Source organism: Dipodomys merriami, unplaced genomic scaffold (assembly GCF_024711535.1).
Source record: "Dipodomys merriami isolate MVZ:Mamm:240054 unplaced genomic scaffold, mDipMer1.0.p SCAF_4, whole genome shotgun sequence".
NCBI lineage: Eukaryota > Metazoa > Chordata > Mammalia > Rodentia > Heteromyidae > Dipodomys > Dipodomys merriami.
This window is the reverse complement of record NW_027205603.1, coordinates 57,744,994-57,765,830: the sequence shown is the minus strand read 5'-3', so window position 1 is coordinate 57,765,830 and position 20,837 is coordinate 57,744,994. Positions and strand designations below refer to the sequence as shown.

At 34.8% G+C, this 20,837-nt stretch overlaps 1 protein-coding gene across 4 annotated transcripts in view; it reads right to left on the bottom strand.

Moving 5' to 3' along the window:
- The window catches only part of Slc26a7 (solute carrier family 26 member 7), a 111,821-nt gene that overhangs the window by 6,504 nt on the left and 84,480 nt on the right, over positions 1–20,837 (bottom strand). For all 4 annotated transcript variants that reach the window (XM_069991043.1, XM_069991045.1, XM_069991044.1 and 1 more), the window contains 4 exons: positions 15,118–15,224; positions 13,527–13,593; positions 10,065–10,193; positions 5,231–5,279 (listed from right to left, as the gene is read on the bottom strand). In XM_069991043.1, the coding sequence (XP_069847144.1) occupies positions 5,231–5,279; positions 10,065–10,193; positions 13,527–13,593; positions 15,118–15,224 (352 nt within the window). The remainder of the gene's footprint in view (positions 1–5,230; positions 5,280–10,064; positions 10,194–13,526; positions 13,594–15,117; positions 15,225–20,837) is intronic.

The following is a 20,837-nucleotide window of genomic DNA, read 5'->3' as shown; positions in this document are numbered from 1 at the left end:
ACACACACACACACACACATACCACACACACACACACACACACACACACACACACACACACACACACTTAATTGGATTAGTTTTGCCATTGAAAATGCCCAAGGTTTTTCACTGTAGTTGTCTCACTAACGATCAAGTGGATGTTTCTAAACATGAAGGAAAATATGAAAGAAAGAGTGCATTTAACAAAAAACTGCAATTAAGAGATAAAACCAAATGAGCAGGAATATAAAATAGACACAGAAATAAAACACATTATTTTGGTTTTTAGGTATTTTGTTTAGTTTTGTTCTTGAGACAGATCCCACACCAAATCCCAGGCTGGTCAAGGAATCATGATATAGCTCACGTTAGTGTTGAACTCAAAATCCTCAAAAATGCTAAGATTAAAGGTATGAGCCACCATGCCTGGATGGCATTGAAAAATTTTATATGGCATTAACTGTTAGAAAAAGGAAAAATGTTACAAAGTAATGTCTAATGTATTTGAATTTAAGTCTAGATTCATATCTATCAATTGATTAATAGCTACAGAATAGGTACTATATACAAGAAGTTGTTAAAAATGCAGTGGGTACTAACAGATGAACAACATAATTTTACTCTTGTCTTCAAGATTGTAATACTCTGAAAAGCAAGGATAGGATTGGGACATTAAATGATATTTGATTAAAAATGAGTAGTTGAAAAATAATGGAAATTTATGAAAAGTAGATATCTCATTGGTTTAACAAAGTAATGCTCTATGAAAAAAAAAGAAAAGAAAAAGCAAAAACAAAAAACACCAGCCACCCAACCAAAGGGGCAACTTTAAGTAAACACTAACGACAGCTTAAATTCTCAGACCTCCCTGGCTAACATTCAACCAGTAAGAGCTGAAGGTCAAGTGTATGCCAGGCACTGTATTGGAGTTTCCCTTATGCATGTTTCTGCTGTAAGAAAGAACAAAGTAGTTGGTATGGATTAGGACTGTGCATCCATTGGCCTCACATGCTACACCAGAACCTCAAACTTCAAAGTGTTGGGCTGCAAGTGTGGCTTAATTAAGTAGTAGCACATCAGCAAACCCAACAAGTCCAGTGACTGCAAGGCCCTGACTACTATATCACTGCTAAAACTAAAAACAAAAAATAATTTGTATTTAGATTAACCAGAGAGATTGATGTTAACTGTCTAGATTACTAGTAAAATGTCAATACAAAGGTATTAGAATTTTTCAGAAACACTTTTCTTTCTTTTCTCATCTACCATATAGTCTTCATTGCTAAACTGTATTGACAATTCCCATCACTTGTAATAATTTTATAATTTGTCATAGTAGTCTAATAACCATGTAAATATTTAGCCTTTATTAATAGCAATTCAAAAATTTTACTTCCATTTTTCTCACAGTATATGCTATTGATGTGCTTTGTCTTTTACTTTATATTTTATTTTTCTAAGTGCTATTCTGTGTGTGTGTGACTGTGTGTGTGTGTGTGTGTGTGTGTGTGTGTGTGTGTGGCTCTGTGTGTGTGTGTGTGTGTGTGTGTGTGTGTGTGTGTGTGTGTGTGTGTGTGTGTGTGTGCCAGTCCTGGGGTTTGAACTTTGGGCTTGGATGCTGTCCCTGAGCTTTTTTTTGTTCAAGACTAGCACTCTACCATTTTAGACATAGCTCCACTTTTGGCTTTTTTTAGGTCTGAGTTTCATGGGCTTTCCTGCCTGGGCTAGCTTTGAATCATGATGCTCAGATCTCATTCAACTTCCAGAGTAGCTATGATTACAGGCATGAGCCACTAATGCACAGTGTACTATTCTTTTAATAAAAATATATATGTATTCCCAGAATATCCTTAATAAAACCATATTAAGCAAAAAAACTCACACCATATAGTTGTGATCATTTCTTTGAACAAGCTACTTTATAAGAAGCAATGCATGATTCCTCTTTTAAAGTAAAAAAAGAAATTAACAATTCACTCAAATGAAAATTTAAATTCAATGTACATTTCAGAAACATTCCAAAAAATGAAGTTCCTTTTACATAGTATCCTTTCATTTCTGCCATTTCTGCCATTGTTACTGGTTTTATGGATATAACCTTGTGTTCTAAGCTTCTAAGTAAATCAACTACTGCAATAAAAATCACATCATACCAGAAAAGAGTAAAGTGAATGCACAGCTAATATCCTGCCTTAAGCAAAACAAAGTAAGCTTGGAGCATGTGCAAAGGAAACAACTAATCTATATCCATGTGGGATGTGGTAAATGATGGGCTTTATCTACAAAAAACAACATTTCAGAAAGAAATTAACCATCAGGTGTGGGTGGGCAATTAACTCCAGACTGTAGAAACCAGATCTTTCCTGTGGAATATTCATTAACTCCTTTAATTAAAAAGTATTCATAGTCGTATAATTTAGGAGTGCTTTTTTATATACTTCAAACGATTCTTGACAATCTGAGTCACTCATAACTTTTTTTAAAATTAAGTGTTTTTCCTGTTGGCATCAATTAACTTTTGAGAAGCAATCTTAAAACTCTAATTTCTCAAGAAATAAGGAGATAAGAAATATTCAGGACAAGAAAGAAAACAAGAACATATTACTGAACATTTCCCTCATTCATTCATTCACTTATACAAGCAGTCAGTTAACACAGATGCACTGAATGATTATTCTAAAGAGTCTCCTGGGAAATATAAGTCAATAGTGAGTGAACAAGAGAGATGAAGGTCCATCTCTTCAGTAGACTCACTATCAAACATATAAACAAATCACTTGAACAAATCATTTGAGCTTTATGAGGCCTGGAAAATATATGAATAAAACGTTAAGGAAAGACAAGAGAATGTCACCAAAGACAGAATTCAAGGCTTTGTTCTTGCTGGACACTCTACCATTTGAGCCATAACTCCAGTCATCTTTTTTTGTGTGTTATTTATTTTCAAAGTAATGCCCATCCTGACCTGGATTGTGATCTTCCTATTTGTGCTTCCTCATGTCCCTGTGAGACAGGTATGGGCCATGTCCTAGACATTATGCTTCTGAAGCTGGGATAATCAGGATGTGCCAACTTGTTCAGACATTGGTTAAGATGGAAATAGCTGAAGGCTTGTCCTAAACAGTGATCTCCTGTTCTCTGCATCCCAAGTAGCTAGGATTACAAGCTTGAGATAACACACTAAGCTGATTCATACTTCTATTCTATTCTGTTATATATTGACTGGGAATATATTATGTACTGTAGTACATTAGATACTTTAATATGCTTATAATCAAATTACATAAACCTTCTATATATCATTTAGCCCTCATATTGTGTTCATTTGGGAGGTATTATAAACAATGCTACCATGAAGAATCTTTTACTATCTATCCACTTTTGTCAAAATTACTGATGAACACACTAAGGTATGAAAATTTTCTTGTCTATGGAAAGATTTTGCATTAATGATTTAATTTCTTTACCAGTTGTAGAAACTTTGGGGGATGTTTTCCTTTTATGTTTTAGATCAATTTTAGAAAATTATATCTTACTAGGAATTTGTCCATGTCATCTCAATTTTCTTTTGGTATCAAAATGTCTACTATTTTCTCATGTCTTACATATGCCTAGAATCTGATTATATATTACGTTTTATGTTACTACTATTCTTTACTTATGATTTACCATTATTCCTTAGGTTTGTTTGATACTTGATTATTGCTTTTGAAAGACCCAAACTGTGGTTATGTCAGTGCTCTTAATTTTGTATTTATTTCTTATTTTGATTTCCATTTTTAGATTTGTAGACTTCTAGTTTTTGTTTCCTTCAGTACTGCTTTATGTGTTCCCTAAAACTTTCTGCATAGTTCATTTAGTAAAATAAATTTTAATCATTATTTTCACTATAATTTCTTTTTTGTGTGATATATAATTTCAAAGAGTATTTACTAATTTTCAAATAGATGAAGGCATGGAATGATCTTATTTCTATGTATCGTCCTTCTATTAAAGATTTACAGTTTAATTACATGTTGACTGGTATGTCTAAATATACTATTTCCATTATTTGAAATGCCCAGAAACTTGAAAAGACTATATAGAAACAAATTGCTTTGGAAATAATAGTAAATAAAAGTATAGTCTATAGAACAATGCAAGGTTATATTGAGGAATGAAGGAATAACCAAGCCATTTAAAAAAAGGAATATTTATAACTGACTATTCTTTATAAAAATAACATTTAAGAGGGGAATAAATGTTATGCAGTTTGTAATGTTTAATTTTAAAATTGACTTATCATCAATTTGTTTCTAATAAGAGCAACATATGTGGTACTATTTCATTCACTAATAAATCATGTCATCTATTCAGCTTCTAGACAGATAATATCTGTATTTACATATATAGATGCTTATAGATATAGATAGATATATTTATAGATAATATATTTATATCTATATATTGAATTATAGGTTTATTGTAATGATGGAATCATGGAATTTTTAACTAAAATTACAAGTAGATAATAAAATATATACTTTCAAAATATTTCCAATAAAACCACTTTCCATTTAGCAAGAAGATATTGTTATCAATAAATATCAACCAGGTTAACTTAACAGGCACCAATGATGAAAACATTTCTTGCCATTTCTTGAGTTTTTTTTTTCTCCCAAGTAAGTATGAACCTGTAGTTGTTTAAAATTGCTGTTTTTGTTTTGGGTGAAAATGAAAAACATTTGGAGATAATATTTGAAAGAAAATGCTGATTCACATTAAAACCACAGTATGAATGTCAGTCTGTGTTTAAAACACTTATTTTATTTACTGTTACTAATTACTTTTATTTACTTTTGCTTTGAAATAAACAAAAAAGAAGAGAAAAGGACCACTAAAGAAGAAAGGAGGAATAAAAAGTAAAGAGGGAGAAGTCAAAGAAAAGAGGGGATAGAGAAGGAGAATGACATAAAAGAAACAATAAGAGAAAGTAAAGAGGAAGAAAAAGACAAAAGGAAGAAGAGCTGACTAAGGAGGAACAAAGAAAGGAGAATAAAAGGAAAGGAAGTATGACAAAGGAAGTGAGAGTAGAAGAAAAAGGAGACAGTAAGGGTAAGGAGAATACAACAAAGGAAGTAGGAGAAGAAAAGTAGAGGAGAGAGGTGGAGAAAGGGAAGAAGTCAGTGGGGAACCAATGGGAAGGAGATTTAATCTCTAATCTAAATTCAAGTCAGAATACTCAGTTTCTTCCATAAGGACAACTTACCATTGCAGTTGCCATTTGACAGCGAATTCAGCAATGTGTTTTGTTCACACTGAAATAAAAACATATATAAAGAAGAGACAAGTTACATAGATTTATTTCTGGTCCATACAAGCATCTCATTCCTTTCTCCATAGGACTAACCAAAACTAATCTCCTGAAAACATTCTTCACAAGCCTTGTTTTCAGAATACTGTATGCAAGGAACATAGAAATAATAAAATGACAATGAGTTCTAAGTACACTTATTTTTTGAGTGTGAGGAATTTTATTTAGAAAAGAATCTCTTGGGCTGGGAAGGTGGCTCAGTGGTAGAGTGCTTGCCTTGCATGCATGAGGCCCTGGGTTCGATTCCTCAGCACCACATAAGCAAAAAAGAAAAAACCTGGAAGTGGCGCTGTGGCTCAAGTGGTAGAGCACTAGCCTTGAGCTGAAGAGCTGAGGGACAGCGCCCAGACCCAGAGTTCAGGCCCCACTACTGGACCAAAAAAAGAAAAAAAGAAAAAAGAAAAGAAAAGACGAATCTCAATGAAAGGCCTCTGCTAAGTACACTTTAGATCAGAAGATAAGTTATATTATCTACTTAGAATATCTTCTTTCAAACTTTTTCTGCTAGTCTCTGTTTTGATTTTGGATAAAAAAATGATCAAACATTCATGTAATGGTGTGAACTTACATTGATTCGAAAAAAAAGAAAAAGCTCTATACTACTCAAAATACAACTGTGTCTTGCTACATAACGTAATAAGGTTTTGTGATTAAAAATAAAACTAGTGTCACACTTGACCAATTATGACTACATCTTCTCCTTTTTAAAGAGAACAAAAATTGCTAGTAATGATTCCCAATATTCCTTCAGAAGTAAAATCCTAAGAACACCGTGAGAGACTAAGAGTTGCAGTGATGCAGGCAAAATTGGCATGAATTTGCAATCTGCAGATCAAAAGGCCCCCACAATTAGAAGGCTTTCTAACTTAGCTTACGCTCTACTATCACTATGTTGAATTTTTCATTATTTGGTAAATAAAGAAACTTGCCTCTTCAACAATGAGAAAAGTGTGGCTGAAATTAGGAAAGCAACTCCATTTGTAATAGCCCCACAAAAAATAAAATACCTAGGAATTAACTAAAGAAGTGAAGGACCTCTACGATGAAAACTTTAAAATCTTAAAAAAGGAAATCAACACAGAACTTAAAAAATGGCAAAAGCTCCCATGCTCCTGGATTGGAAAGATTAACATCGTGAAAATGGCAATACTTCCCAAGGCTATCTACAAATTCAATGCAATACCTATCAAAATTCCACCCTCATTCTTCAAGGAAATAGAAGAGGCAATCCAAAAATTCATATGGAACAATAAAAGACCCCCAAATAGCAAAAATGCTCCTCAACGGAAAGAACACTGCTGGAGGAATATCAATACCAAACTTCAAACTCTACTATAAAGCCATAGTAATCAAAACAGCTTGGTATTGGCATAAGAACAGACCTCAGGACCAATGGAATAGAATTGAAAACCCAGAAATGAACCTACAGACCTATAGCCATCTAATTTTCGATAAGGGAGCTAAAACAATAGAATGGAAGAAAGACAACCTCTTCAGTAAATGGTGCTGGCAAAATTGGTTAACTACATGTAGAAAACTTAAGCTAGATCCTTATATATCACCCTGCACCAGAATCAACTCCAAATGGATCAAAGACCTTGAACTCAAAGCAGACACTCTGAAAACATTACAGGATGGACTAGGAGAAACCCTAGGTCTCCTTGGCTCAGGCTGAAATTTTCTGAATAGGGACCTGGAAACACAACAAATCAAAGAAAGCTTGGACAAATGGGATTGCAAAAAGTTGCAGAGCTTCTGCAGGGCAAATGACATAGCTAGCAAGATCAATAGAAAGCCCACGGATTGGGAGAAGATCTTTACTAGCCATACAACGGACAAGGGTCTCATATCTAAAATATACTTGGAACTCAAAAAATTAAACCACCCAACAACAAATCCTCAAAGAAACAACTGCCCAATAAATAAGTGGGCAAAAGACTTAAAGAGAAACTTCTCTGCAGAAGAAAGAAGGATGGCCAATAGACACATGAAGAAATGTTCAACATCCCTAGCCATAAAAGAAATGCAAATCAAAACAACATTGAGATATCACCTCACTCCAGTTAGAACGGCAAAAATCAAGAACTCTAACAACAACGGATGCTGGAGGGGATGTGGACAGAAAGGAACCTTACTTCATTGTTGGTGGGAATGTAAACTTGTTCAACCACTTTGGAAAGCAGTATGGAGGTTCCTCAAAAGACTTCACATAGAACTCCCCTATGACCCAGCAATCCCACTTTTGGGCATTTACCCAAATGTTTACAAACAAGACCACACTAAAACTACCAGCACAACTATGTTTATTGCAGCATTATTTACCATAGCTAAGATATGGAACCAACCCAGATGCCCCTCAGTAGAAGAATGGATCAAGAAAATGTGGTATATATACACAATGGAATTCTATGCCTCCATCAGAAAGAATGACATTGCCCCATTTGTTAGGAAATGGAAAAACTTGGAAAAAATTATATTAAGTGAAGTAAGCCAGGCCCAAAGAAACATAGGTCCCATGGTTTCCCTTATTTGTAATATCTAGTATATGTATGAGTCAAGCGGAAAAGGTCAGATAATGTGATGTCAGGAAAATGAACCCTTAGATGTGTATTTTAATGTTTTTTTCTTTCATGCATGTCTTTCTAACGCATTTATAAGATTATCTCTTTGTTGCTTTGTATGTCCCTCCCCCACAGTATAACCCCTGCTTTCACTATATTTGATGTCAGTATAACTGTGGAGGAGATGGGGAAAAACCAGTTGTTTAAGGATACAGGTGGACCTGTTGCAACAATGAGAAGTACAAGTTGTCATGTCCAAAACGAGCTTTACAACGTCGGTGTGGGGGGGGGGGAAGGGGGGGAAGGAGAAGGATTGGGATTGGGGGGGAGGGGGGAGGCTGGGAAGGGATGTGAAGGGTAAACAAAGGAGGATGCTGCAATACTTGGTAAGAAATGTACGCATTATCCTGCCCATGTAATTGTAACTCCTCTGTACAGTATGTTCACAAATAAAATAAAATTAAATTAAAAAAAAAAGAAACTTGCCTCTGCAAATCATATATCTGATTCTATATACTGGGCCTTTCTGGTATGGGTCACAGTGAGACCATCTGGTAGAAGCACGAGGTTGTAAATGACAGAAATATCCTTCAGGACAGCTCTTAGAACACTAGAAATGGTTGGTCCAAAATTTCCCACATATATGAGTGACTGAGAGACAAGAATGTATTTTACAGCCATACCACCCTGAATGTACTGAATCTTATCTACTTTTAGAAGCTAAATGGGACCAGGCCTGGTTAATATTTGGATGGGACAGACAAGGATGTAAGAGAAAAAAAAGAGATGTTATGATCTAAAGTAGTTGAGGAAAACTTTATGAAAAGGGAAGGCAATCAAACTAATGCTTGCTAAGTTTGTGTAGCACTAGCAGGCAGAACACTGTTGAAAGTGCAGTACTGAGTACGCCATACTCTATTCTAAGTGCATTTCATTCAACAGCACACTTAACCATCTTGATTACAGATGAGAAACATAAAGCTAAAGATTCAGCAAGTTAAAACCCCACAGCGTGCCGCCTGTAATCCTACCTACTCAGGAGGCTGAGATCTAAGGAACATAGTTCAAAACCAGCCTGGGCAGGAAAGTCAGTGAGACTCTTATCTCCAATCAACCACCAGAAAACTGGAAGTGGTGCTGTGACTCAAGTGGTAGAGTGCTAGCCTTGAGCTGAAGAGCTGAGGGACAGCGCCCCAGCCCAGAGTTCAAGCCCCATGACCAAAAAAAATAAAAATAAAAAATAAACTCACAGCAAGAGAATGGTGTCTGTTTTAAATATATTCTCTAAGAACCACCCCAGAGTGAATCCCAATGATAGACATGAAAACAAAGAATTATTCCAGCAAGGCAAAATTTACTTTTGTGCAGAAGCGTGCATCATCAGCCAAAAATCCTGCACAAAAGCCCAGGGAGCAGACACTGCTGCCCTATTTATCCCTAGCACGGCAGGCTTTGACCTGCTGTTCAGATTGGTTGAGTTTAAGTTCAAAATCTGCTCAAAATTAGCTAGTTAGAAGAGGGTAAGATGCATTATAAGATCACCATTAAATGACTTTAAATAAGCAATTGCAAAATATACCCTCTGCTCTTTCTTAAATAATCTGAGGTATGTCTGTCTTAATTCTATCTTGGAACAACCAGTTAAGACAAAACTTTGCATTTCAAAATCCTTTCTTATCCCAAAGCAGTTCCTCTTTTCCTTCTTTACTTCCTCTTTTACCTTTTTTACTGATATCCGCTTAGCAGAATAATCAACAAGAGCCCAGCCACCAGGCCAAAGCAGGAACTTTTAAGCAACCCATTTTGATATGAATGGCTTTATTCACAGTTGGCAAGCCCAGGCAATTTGGCTCCCAAATCTAGGCTTGGAACACTGGAAAGGGCTTTAGAAGTTGAATGATGATAGATAGCTAATTTACATTAAATCAAAATAAAGCACATTTGAAATCATAGTTGATACTACTTATGCTTCTTTGAAGTCATTTGTTATATTCTATATCTGTAAGCTTAAGGTCTAATACACATTTGTTAGGGCTTTGCTAAAGAAGTTCTATAAAATAAATGACGTCATATTTTTATAGTATATTTTTCACAGAACACCATGTCCAGTGTCATGATGTACAGTTACCTGTCATATGACCTTCTAATCATAAAACCAGTGGTCTTACCTTGTTTATATCATCCAGTAGCTGGTTTTCCTTTTGGACTAAGTTCATTACATCAGCACCAAATTTCTTTGCATTCAAGAAAACAAGTGGATTGTTTATTGAGATGATTTTTACCTGTTGTAGGGTTTCCTTTTATAGGAGAACAAAGAAGAGATTCACAATTCCGAATGAAAGAGAAATAATGACCATAGCTGATGAGTCAAAATCTTATCATTTCAAATACCAACCTCTAAACAAATGTTTTAGTGAAATGTATTTAGATGGCTTAAAATACTAACAAATCCTCTCCACTAAGAAACATTAATAACCAACACCTTGACTCCTGCTGACTGGTTTAAAGAGGCCCTCGCCTACCATATCTAAATAGTGTAGTACCAGGAAGAATACTCCTTCCAAGATTGGCTTTCCAATCAATCTATATGTTAGCAATTAGTTTACCAAACCATCAGTCCTTTTATTTGCAGTTCTGGGGATTAAACCTAGAACCTTTCACAAACCAAGCAAATGATCTCCCATGGTACTACAGCCCTAGCCCTCAAATCAGTATTTTTTAAATGAAAATATAAAGCTGTAAAGATCTGTGTCCGCTCTTAATTTTATTCACCTGATCTCTTACAAGTGACTAACAGTTCTAATTGGAAGAAAGATACAAAGAAAAGTCAGGGTCAGGGCAATGATTTCACATTATATAGGCATAGGTAGCACTGCATTGTCAGGATGTAGGTGAAAGATGTAGAAAAAGAACAGAAAAAATGAGCACAAATGGTATCTACTTTGGCAACTTGAACAGATATTGCTGACAATATTTAGTGCCATGGAATCAAACCGTCTTCTCTCAGCTTTTGGGACATGTGTCTGATGGAGAGGGTGGTCAATGGTATGAAATGGTAACTCCTTACCAACTAAGCAAAGCAATACTCCTTCAGGCTTTAGTACTTGCATAGAAGAGGATATGCAGAGAATAGTCATGCATGCAGGCAGAGGAAAGAAAGGAGAAAATATTAGACACATTAATCTGGACAATTCATTAGTCTCTCAGTTTACTTGTTTTGTTTCTTAAACGAGATAACCCCAAAATGTTTCTAAAGCTATGAAACTGATTCAGCTATTAAAAAAGTTGGCAGAAACAATTCAAGAAAAAATAACCTTAAGTTGTCAAACTAATTTTTAAGCAAGAGTAAACCTTTCAGAAACCAAAAATAAAGCATTAGTTCTTAGATCTATCATATTTAATCATTGCAAAATTTATGTGATTGTACCAGCATTATCTTCAGTTACAATAACATGAAAAAAATGTTACCATTGTTTCAGAAAAAAATTCCTAATGGAGTAGAAAGGAGGTCTCTCAAATCTAGAATGGGTCTCTTGTAAGAAGAAGGGATGGAAAAACGTGTATATGAATGAAAGAAGGGAATAACATTTTGTTTAAAAATTTTTAAATCCTCCCAAAATTTATATATAAATAGTGTTGTTTTTTCACCTCTTAATTTTGTCACAAAAAAGTAGTGAGATATAGTGTTTTAACAGTGTTTTAAGTTTCCCATGTGATACAGTTCTCATTCAGTAGAATGATAAGACTGGAACGGAATAATAAGGTTTAAGAGTATGGAAATTTTTCCAGCATTTCATCTTTCCTTCAGTTATTTCATTCACTTCACCATATGTTTAGTCCAAGAAGAAGGTATGAACTAAACAGAGTTTATTGATTTTCTTGTGTGTGTGTGTGTGTGTGTGTGTGCACATATGTGTGTATGTGTTTGTGTGCTGGTCCTGGGGCTTGAACTCAGGGTTTAGATGCTGTCCCTGAGATTTTCTCCACTCACTCCAGGCTAGCATCTCTACCACTTGAATTATTACTCCACTTTTTGCTTTATAGTGGTTATCTTTCCTACTTGGGCTGGATTTGAACGCCAATCTTCAGATCTCAGCCTCCTGAATAGCTAAGATTATAAGCATAAACCATTGACACCTAATGATTTTTTAAGCTGAAAAAGAATCAATCCAAAACTGAATTCTCTATCAAATTAAGGATATCAAGGCCAGTATTAGTGGCCATGTGGGATGGATCCACAGAGGACTTTAGGGGCTCTAATCAGGCTGGAACTTTGCACCAGCCCCAAATTTTGTGTAACTGTTAAGGTAAGAAAAGAGAGAGGCGGTGGAAAACTTGACACTGGAAAACCATCAAAGACTGCACTCAAATAGCTCTCCATGAAGCAAATCTTTCCATGCTTATTTAAAAATGCAAGCTATTCCCCCTGGGTGTCACAGAAGGGTTCCTCATATTACTTCTTTCTTCCAGTTTACTTAGAAATACACTAACATTGGTCCTTCTGATGGGAGGTCAGTTCTCTCTGTTCTGAGGGAAATCATGAGTTACTAAAACAAGTGAATGTGAAAAACAAAGCATTTACCAAGCCAGTTCAAAGTGAGGGCAACTTTCAAAAACTGGCAAAAATAATTCAAACCAACATTTTCCCTCATGCTTTAAATTGTTTTGGTTACCCCTAAAAGCAAGAAAGTAACACTCAAGTGATATCAGTTGGCACTCTCAACACAGGAGGCCAATTTACCTAAGTTTTTCCCTTTAAAAGTTCCAAGCTGATCAGCATTCTAGAACTGCTTAACTGTCATCTATTAACTATGCAGTCTTGGTTTTTCTTAACAACAAAAAAAAAAAAACAGTGGGGTGTCTCAATACTGTATCCTAACTAATTGAGAGACAACTATTAGAGGATTGCAGTTCAAGACCAGCCAGGGCAAAAAATTCACAATAGATGGGTATGGTGTCTTCCAAGGCTTTGGGGGAAACACAATAGCCAGACACAGTGGCATACCCTCTCATCCCAGTGACAAACAGAAGCACAGAGGCTCACAGTCCAGGTTGGTCAGGTTTTAGTCATAGGACTTGAACTCAGTGCCTCCCACTCTTGCCTAGATTTTTTTTTTTTTTTTTTTTTTTTGCTCAAGGCTGGCATTCTATCATTCTAACACTTGAACCATACTTCCATTTCTAGCTAGGTAATTGAAGATAAGAATTTCTCAGATTTATCTGCTTTGACCCTCAATCCTTAGATCTCTGACTACTGAGTAGCTAGGATTACAGGTGTGAGCCACTTGAACTTGGCTCCTATTTTTATTCTTTTCCTTAATTATGTAATTTAGCAATTAAAAGGGATTTCAAATGCTTAAGCTGACCTTAACCATGAGTTCACTGTAAGCTCTAGTTCTTGGACTACTGATAGGATTTTTATTTGAATGCTAAGGATTTTTATTTGAATGCTAAGTTATTTGTTATGTATCTATTGGTGTGGTGTTCATGTACTTAGCACTGTAAGTTCATACTAATTAAAATTGGAATGACATTATTAAATGAAATAATTTATCTGCTTTATGTCTTAAAATTATTTCATTCACAACATTTTAATAACTCTACAAAGAATAAAAGGAAACTAAACTTACATCATCTGTTTCGGTCTTCACTTTAAATTCCATTTCTTTCATATTTATTATGCTTAATGTCTTTTCTCTAAATTTAAGGCAGATAGAAAATACAATCATTTCCTGATTACTATATTAACAATTGAGAAATAAGAGATAACTAGTTTTATCTTAACAATTAGAATGTCTGAAATGATTTCAGTTCTATAACTTACTTGTTCATAAAATATTAGTAAATATATCTATATATGTATATAAATATATATCTATATACATATATGTATATATGTTATATATGTAATATATGTAATATATTTTTATATATTACATATATTCCTGGAATCTCATAAATAAAACAGATTCCTCATCAAAAATCAATAAAATAGTTTACCTCGTTTGGATTACCAGAGGCCCATATCATCAAGGTGTAAGGGCTGAACTGATAAAGAATCATGAAAGAGAAAACACTACAGAATATATAGCATTCAAACACAGCTTGTTTTAGTGGAGTAAAAGGAATCAGTGACAAGAAAGAATAAGATAATAATGCATCTGTATCTACAGGTTGTATAAAATAGAATCAATGGAGATAAGTTTAGATTTTAAAGAACAAATTCTTTCATAAACAATTTTAAGAAAAAGTTAAGAGATGATTATGAGAACTAGTCCAGATATATACTCAAAAAGTAAAACAGGAATTGGTAAAAGAGTTATAGATGCTCAGCACAAAGACAGAAATAGTGTGTTCCTGAGTACATATACATGGGCTTCTGGAAAGTATAATTTTCTGAAGTTAAATTTTGCAAATGATTAGTGTTGCTATATGGTTGTGTCTCATTGGATACTATATGCCTTCACTTGTTAAAACCATCTATGAGATAGTATATGGCTAAGAGTACTTTCTATTTGTATAGATTTTATATATTTGCTATAGCTCAGATTAGAAATGGCTCCCAAAGCCTATTCATTAAGGACTTTGTTGCTTTTCTGTGGTGCAAATGGAAAGAGTGGAAACTAAGATCCAACCTAGTGGTAGGTTAGATAAATCATTTAGCTAAATCATTGGTATACCCATGAAGGGGGTATTGGGAGACTAGTGACTTCCTCTCTCCCTCTCTCTCTCTCTCTCTCTCTCTCTCTCTCTCTCTCTCTCTCTCTCTCTCTCTCTCTCTCTCTCTCTCTCTCTCTCTCTCTCTCTCTCTATTTCTCTGTCTCCAAACCATCAGGAGGTGAGCAGGTGAGCATATTTCCTCCACCATGAACCCCTACTATAATGAACAGGGCTGCCACAAGCCCAGGCAACCAGGCTAAGTAGCCATTGCATCAAAACCTTTTAAGACAAAATAAACTTCTTCCTCTCAAGTTGCTTTATCTTGGGTATTTGCCTTAGTGATGGAAAGCTGATTTTATAGTTTTATTTTATGATGTTGAGAATTCTTTCCATTAAGACCAACATTGTTACATGTCATCCGTAGACAAGATATCTGTCTCTATTGTACTGATCGCAAGTAAAACATGAAATTCTAGAACTTTTGAGAAATGAAAGTAACAGGTAATATCCTATCTGTGGCTGTCGCATAAGGATAAACCAAGTCTTTAAATGAAATCATACCTTGGGAAACGTCCTATTACTATAGCGATGGTACTGACCACACCAAACAGCAGGCCTACGTTGGCAGCAAAGCAAATGGTAAATATGTAAGTACTGATCCAAATACCCTGAAAAAGAAGCAGGAGACAGAGAGCGTTGGGTTCTCAGTATTCTCAAAGTCTTATGCTCTAAGAGTTTCTATGGCAAATCTGGTAGCCAAAATGTCTTATTTGAAAAGTAGCTCAAAATACAGAAACAAATATTTGCTCCCTAAGTTGCTCTGCACTCGCAACAGAGAAAGGCTTCTTTTTGCATTTCCAGACACTGCCAACCCTCAGTTCCACCGGCAACAAACACTATATTTAAGATCTGTAAATAGCTGATGGATATGTATGTGGTCAGAGGTATGCCATAATTTCCCACTGTTTGTCATTTGGTGTAACAATATTATAGGTAATTGTTTGCAGATTTTTTGTCATTCTCAACAATATTCTGTATTTTCTAAGATTGCTATACAAATAATAAATGCAATTTATTACTGCATAAAGTTCTCAAAGCCTAGTGTTAAAATGACGGAATCAAATAACACTGCCAATGCTACTTTTAGATCAACAAGTATAAAGAACATTATAATTTTATTTACAAGGAGCCACTTATTGTGAAACGGAAAAGAGAAAAATGAAAAGGAACCAAGGGCCAAGTTAGTTCACAGGGAGATTTTAGAACAGTATAAGAAACTCTAATTTCTCTTTTAGTTGGTATTCCAAAATTATTTTAGCTTTATCTACCACTTGAAGGCATAATAAAACAAGATATTGCAACGGAGCAGGCATTTCTAAGCTTAACGATGCAAAAACTACCTTTAAAAGCAAAATAATTTGTGAAATCCAGAAAAGTTATATTCCTAAACACAAAATCTTGCATTGATCAAATTGTAGACTGCCAGAATTTCCAAGATCTCTTTTTCCCATAAATAACCTGAATCATTTTGCCTATGCATACAATTGAAAGTTGATTTCTTTCTGCCCAATGTTTTAAGGTGTTACCACTTTTTAAAGGGTTTTAAAACATAGATCAGTTTTATTCACAAATGAAAGAGTTAGAAACTATTCTGTAATCAGAAAATAGCATAAAATCTTTAGAGGGGTTGATTTTTCAATCAAGTTTTAAGCAAATAATTGTAAAAGCTTTTTTTTTCCTCTTGAAATGTGATTCCTTGTCTGGATATTTATCTACACTGAATGTGAGTTAATAACAGGTTGTTTCAAAAGTATAAACCTTTGAAAGCAAATTCAGAGATTTTTATCTGCAAATTTACTTTTGATATAAATAGAAACATTCTGGAGTAAGTAAAAGAGAAAATAACTTTTCAATAATTCTTAAAAAAAAAAAAAAGCAAGTGCCAGTGCCTCACGCCTGTAATCCTATCTACTCAGGAGGCTGAGATCTTAGGATCGCAGTTCAAAGGCATCAGGGACAGGAAAGTTCATGAGATCTCTAATTAACCACTGAAAACTGGAAATGGTGCTGTGGCTCAAAGTTGTAGAGTGCAGCCTTGTGCCAGAAATCTAAGCAGCAGTGCCCGGGCCCTGACTTCAAGCTCCATGATCACACACACACACACACACACACACACACACACACACACACACACACACACACGAGAGACAGAGAGAGAGAGAGAAAAGAAAGGAAGGAAGGAAGGAAGGAAGGAAGGAAGGAAGGAAGGAAGGAAGGAAGGAAGGAAGGAAGGAAGGAAGGAAGGAAGGAAGGAAGAAAGAAGAAAGAAGAGAAAGAAAGAAAGAAAGAAAGAAAGAAAGAAAGAAAGAAAGAAAGAAAGGAAGAAAGGAAGGAAGGAAGGAAGGAAGGAAGGAAGGAAGGAAGGAAGGAAGGAAGGAAGGAAGGAAGGAAGGAAAAGAAAACCCCAAAAGAACCCTCTTCCTATAAATGTAACATTGTTTCTTCATATTCTAAGATTATTTTAGTTTATCATTTGACAGGTTAGGAGACTACATTGTACTTTCTTTATTCAGATCAGTCAGTTGTCTTCTGATTGTACATGATATGATTTTTTTTTCTTCCTAACATATTACACTGTGCACAATCATACATAAAACATACTGCAAGATTTTAGCATTACTTCACCTCTTATGATGACTCCAAGTCCCACTCCTCCTTGAATGTTACGTGAATCTGTCTGACATAGTCAAAGAAAACCTCACCCAAGCCTTAGGAGTCCCATGCCTCCTGACTAACCTCCATGGAGCTAAGGATCCTGGTCCCTGCTATGTTTATAAAACCACAGGGCCTGGGGGCCAGAATTCATCAGAGCAACCAAAAATTTTGGTACCATCTGGTTCTATTTTTAAAGTATGTTTATTCTCCCATAGCCTCATCAATTATAAATCAGGCTCTCCAAATGCTTAGTTCTTTCTTGGGGCTACTTTTATAGCTTTGAAAAAAATGTCAACTGGAAATTAGTGACAAAGATCAGTAAATAGTTCCATTAGTTAGAATAATCCCTCATACTATTTTGCAACAATTTATATGAAAAACTAAAATGTTGATGAACACACAGTGAAACTGTATGGCTCTTACACCATTATTTATTTTTAGCTAAAAATTATAATTGTCAATCACCAAACATAATCTAACCTTAGAGTTAACCTTAAGAAGAATACATAGAAATTCTTGTTTCTTACGGAAAATACAATTGGAAATCACAGTTTAGTAGTTATTAAATTATGGCATCTTTCCATGATTTATCTGGTACCATTCAAATTTCATAGCAATTCAACTATTCAGATTCAGTCCTAAGCCCAAGAATAAATACCTTCCTTTAGTTCTTATTACTTCATTACTTTGAAAAAGGGATTTGACTATGATTCATAATAAAATCAATATCAAATTATAAACATTTAAAGGCTTCTTATTTTTCACATGATGACTACTTACATAATTTTTAAACTCTGGCTTTCCAAATTATTTTACACATGCATACACACACTCACAGACTCACATCTCTTTGGTAATTTTTTTTCCATATTACTGTAGGTATATTTTCTTGTTGAGTAATCTAGGTATTATATTTTATATGTGTTATTTATAAATAATCTAGAGATACATAGATACATATGTATATTCTTACATCAAATGTTATGCCCAAATCATATCCTAAGCATCTTTGGACTTTCACTGTTGAATTTCTTAGCAGATAAAAGATATCTATCCACTTGGTCTATGATAATCTCAGTTGTCAAGTTTATTCAATTAAGATGCTCTGGAAGTTAGTACTATACCCGTGGCACGTCTCTAAGAGCACTACCTGAAATTCCATTAGTATGATATGCATATGAATGAATACTTCAGGAACATGATGTTATAGTTTTTAAAAAGCCTAATAGCAATCTCTGAATTCATTTAAACAATAAACTTTCTCTATTTTTCTCTAATTTAATAAATGAAATTTTCTTCCAATGATGATCCTAATTAGAAACTCAAACATCATTCTAGATATCCTCTTAATACTATGAAATGCTAATGATGCCTAATTCAAAATCTTTTCTACTTATCAAATCTATTGCTTGCTCTAGAATGTCATGGTCTTGACTTTGATCATTGACTGAAGTAATGCTGCAATTCCTCTATTGTCTTATCGGGTCTGATCTATGCCTTTCATTCATCTTCCTAACTTTTCTAATATAGAAAGTATATTCTTATTTTACCATTCAGTGATGCTTTGCTGTTTCAGAATGGAGTTTAATCTTGCAGGGTATAAGTAGTCTTTCTCAATTCAACCTGTATTTCACTTTTTCAATCTCATCTGTTACTATTACCATCCTCACAAAGTCTGGTCCTTGATTTTGTTATAGCCAGATATGCTCATACCATCTCTATATTCTTGCATACCGGGTTGTCTTCTGTTCCCAAATGGTATCTTTCTGTCCTCCAATTCTCAACTTAGAACACACTTCCTCAAATAAGTCTTACCAAACATTTTCTCTCCTTCTCTGCTTCCTCCTACATGAATAACACCTTCCTTAGAAGTACCTTTGCACAAGATTAAGAATAAGTTTGAATCTTCTCTTCCCTTTGTTTCTTTTTAAAATTTTTTAATATACATTTTTTATTGTAAAGATACTGTACAAAGGGGTGACAGTTACATGAGTAAGGTAATGAGTACATTTCCTATCAAGTATTGTCACCCAGTCCTTTGTTTTTCCTCTATTATCCCTTCGCTCCCTAACTCCCCAAATTCTCCATCCCGAAGCAGTAAAGTTTTCAACATAGTGTATTGTACATCTCATTGCTACAATGGGTCAACCTGTATTCTTATTTTAGCATTTTGTTATTTCCCTTCCCCTACCCAAATTAGAAAAATGTGTATATACAAGATGCAGGCTACTGGAATCAAATACAATGAAAATGGGGGAAGAACATACAAAAGAAACAAAAAAAATCACAGTACATCATAAGTACATTAAAAACAATAGCAACAAAGATAAAACCTCTTGTGTCCCTATCTTAGGGTTCATTTAGCATCATCTTCATAGCATTTCAGCTTTTCTGCTTGTCTCAGACATATACCAGTTACTGCAAATAAGAGAAACCATGGGACCTGTGTTTTTTGGGCCTGGCTTACTTCACTTAATATGATTTTTTCCAAGTCTTTCCATTTCCTAACAAATAGGGCAGTGTCATTCTTTCTGATGGAGGCATAGAATATTATATATATATATATATATATATATATATATATATATATACAGATATATATACAGATATCTACACATATATCTGTAGATATCTGTATATATACCACATTTTCTTGGTCCATTCATATACTGAGGGGCATCTTGGTTGGTTCCATATCTTAGATATGGTAAATAATGCTGCAATAAACACAGTTGTGCTGGTAGCTTGAGTATGGCCTTGTTTGTGATCCTTTGGGCAAGTGCCCAAAAGTAGGATTGCTGGGTCATAGAGGAGCTCTTCCTTTATGACCATACTGCTTTCCAGAGTGCCTGAACAAGTTTACACTCTCACCAACAATGCAGTAGGGATCCCTTTTGGCCACAACCTCTTCAGCATCTGTTGTTATTAGATTTCTTGATTATAGCCATTCTAACTGGGGTGAGGTGGAATCTCAATCTTGTTTTGATTTGCCCTTCTTTTATGGCTAGAGAAGTTGAGGATTTCTTCATGTGTCTATTGTCCATTCTTCTTTCCTCTTCGGAGAAGTTTCTCTTTAAGTCTTTAGCCCACTTATTAATCGGGCAGTTGTTTCTTTGAGGATTTGGTGTTGGGGGGATTTAATTTTTTGAGTTCTAAGTATATTTTAGATATGAGACCCTAGTCCATTGTATGGCTAGTGAAGATCTTCTCCCAATCCATGGGCTTTCTATTGATCTTGCTAGCTATGACCTTTGCCATGCAGAAGCTCTGCAATTTTATGCTTTTTGTTCAACCTTTCTTTGATTTGTTGTGTTTCTGGGTCTTTATTAAGAAAATTTCAGCCTGTGCCAGGAGCTCTAGTTTCTCCTGTTCCTTCCTGTAATGTTTTCAGGGTGTCTGCTTTGACTTTGAGATGTTTGATCCATTTGGAGTTGATTCTGGTACAGAGTGATGTATAAGCGCCTAGCTTTAGTTTTCTACAGGTGATTAACCAATTTTGCCAGCACCATTTACTGAAAAGGTTGTCTTTCTTCCATTCTACTTTCTTAGTTCCCTTATAGAAGATT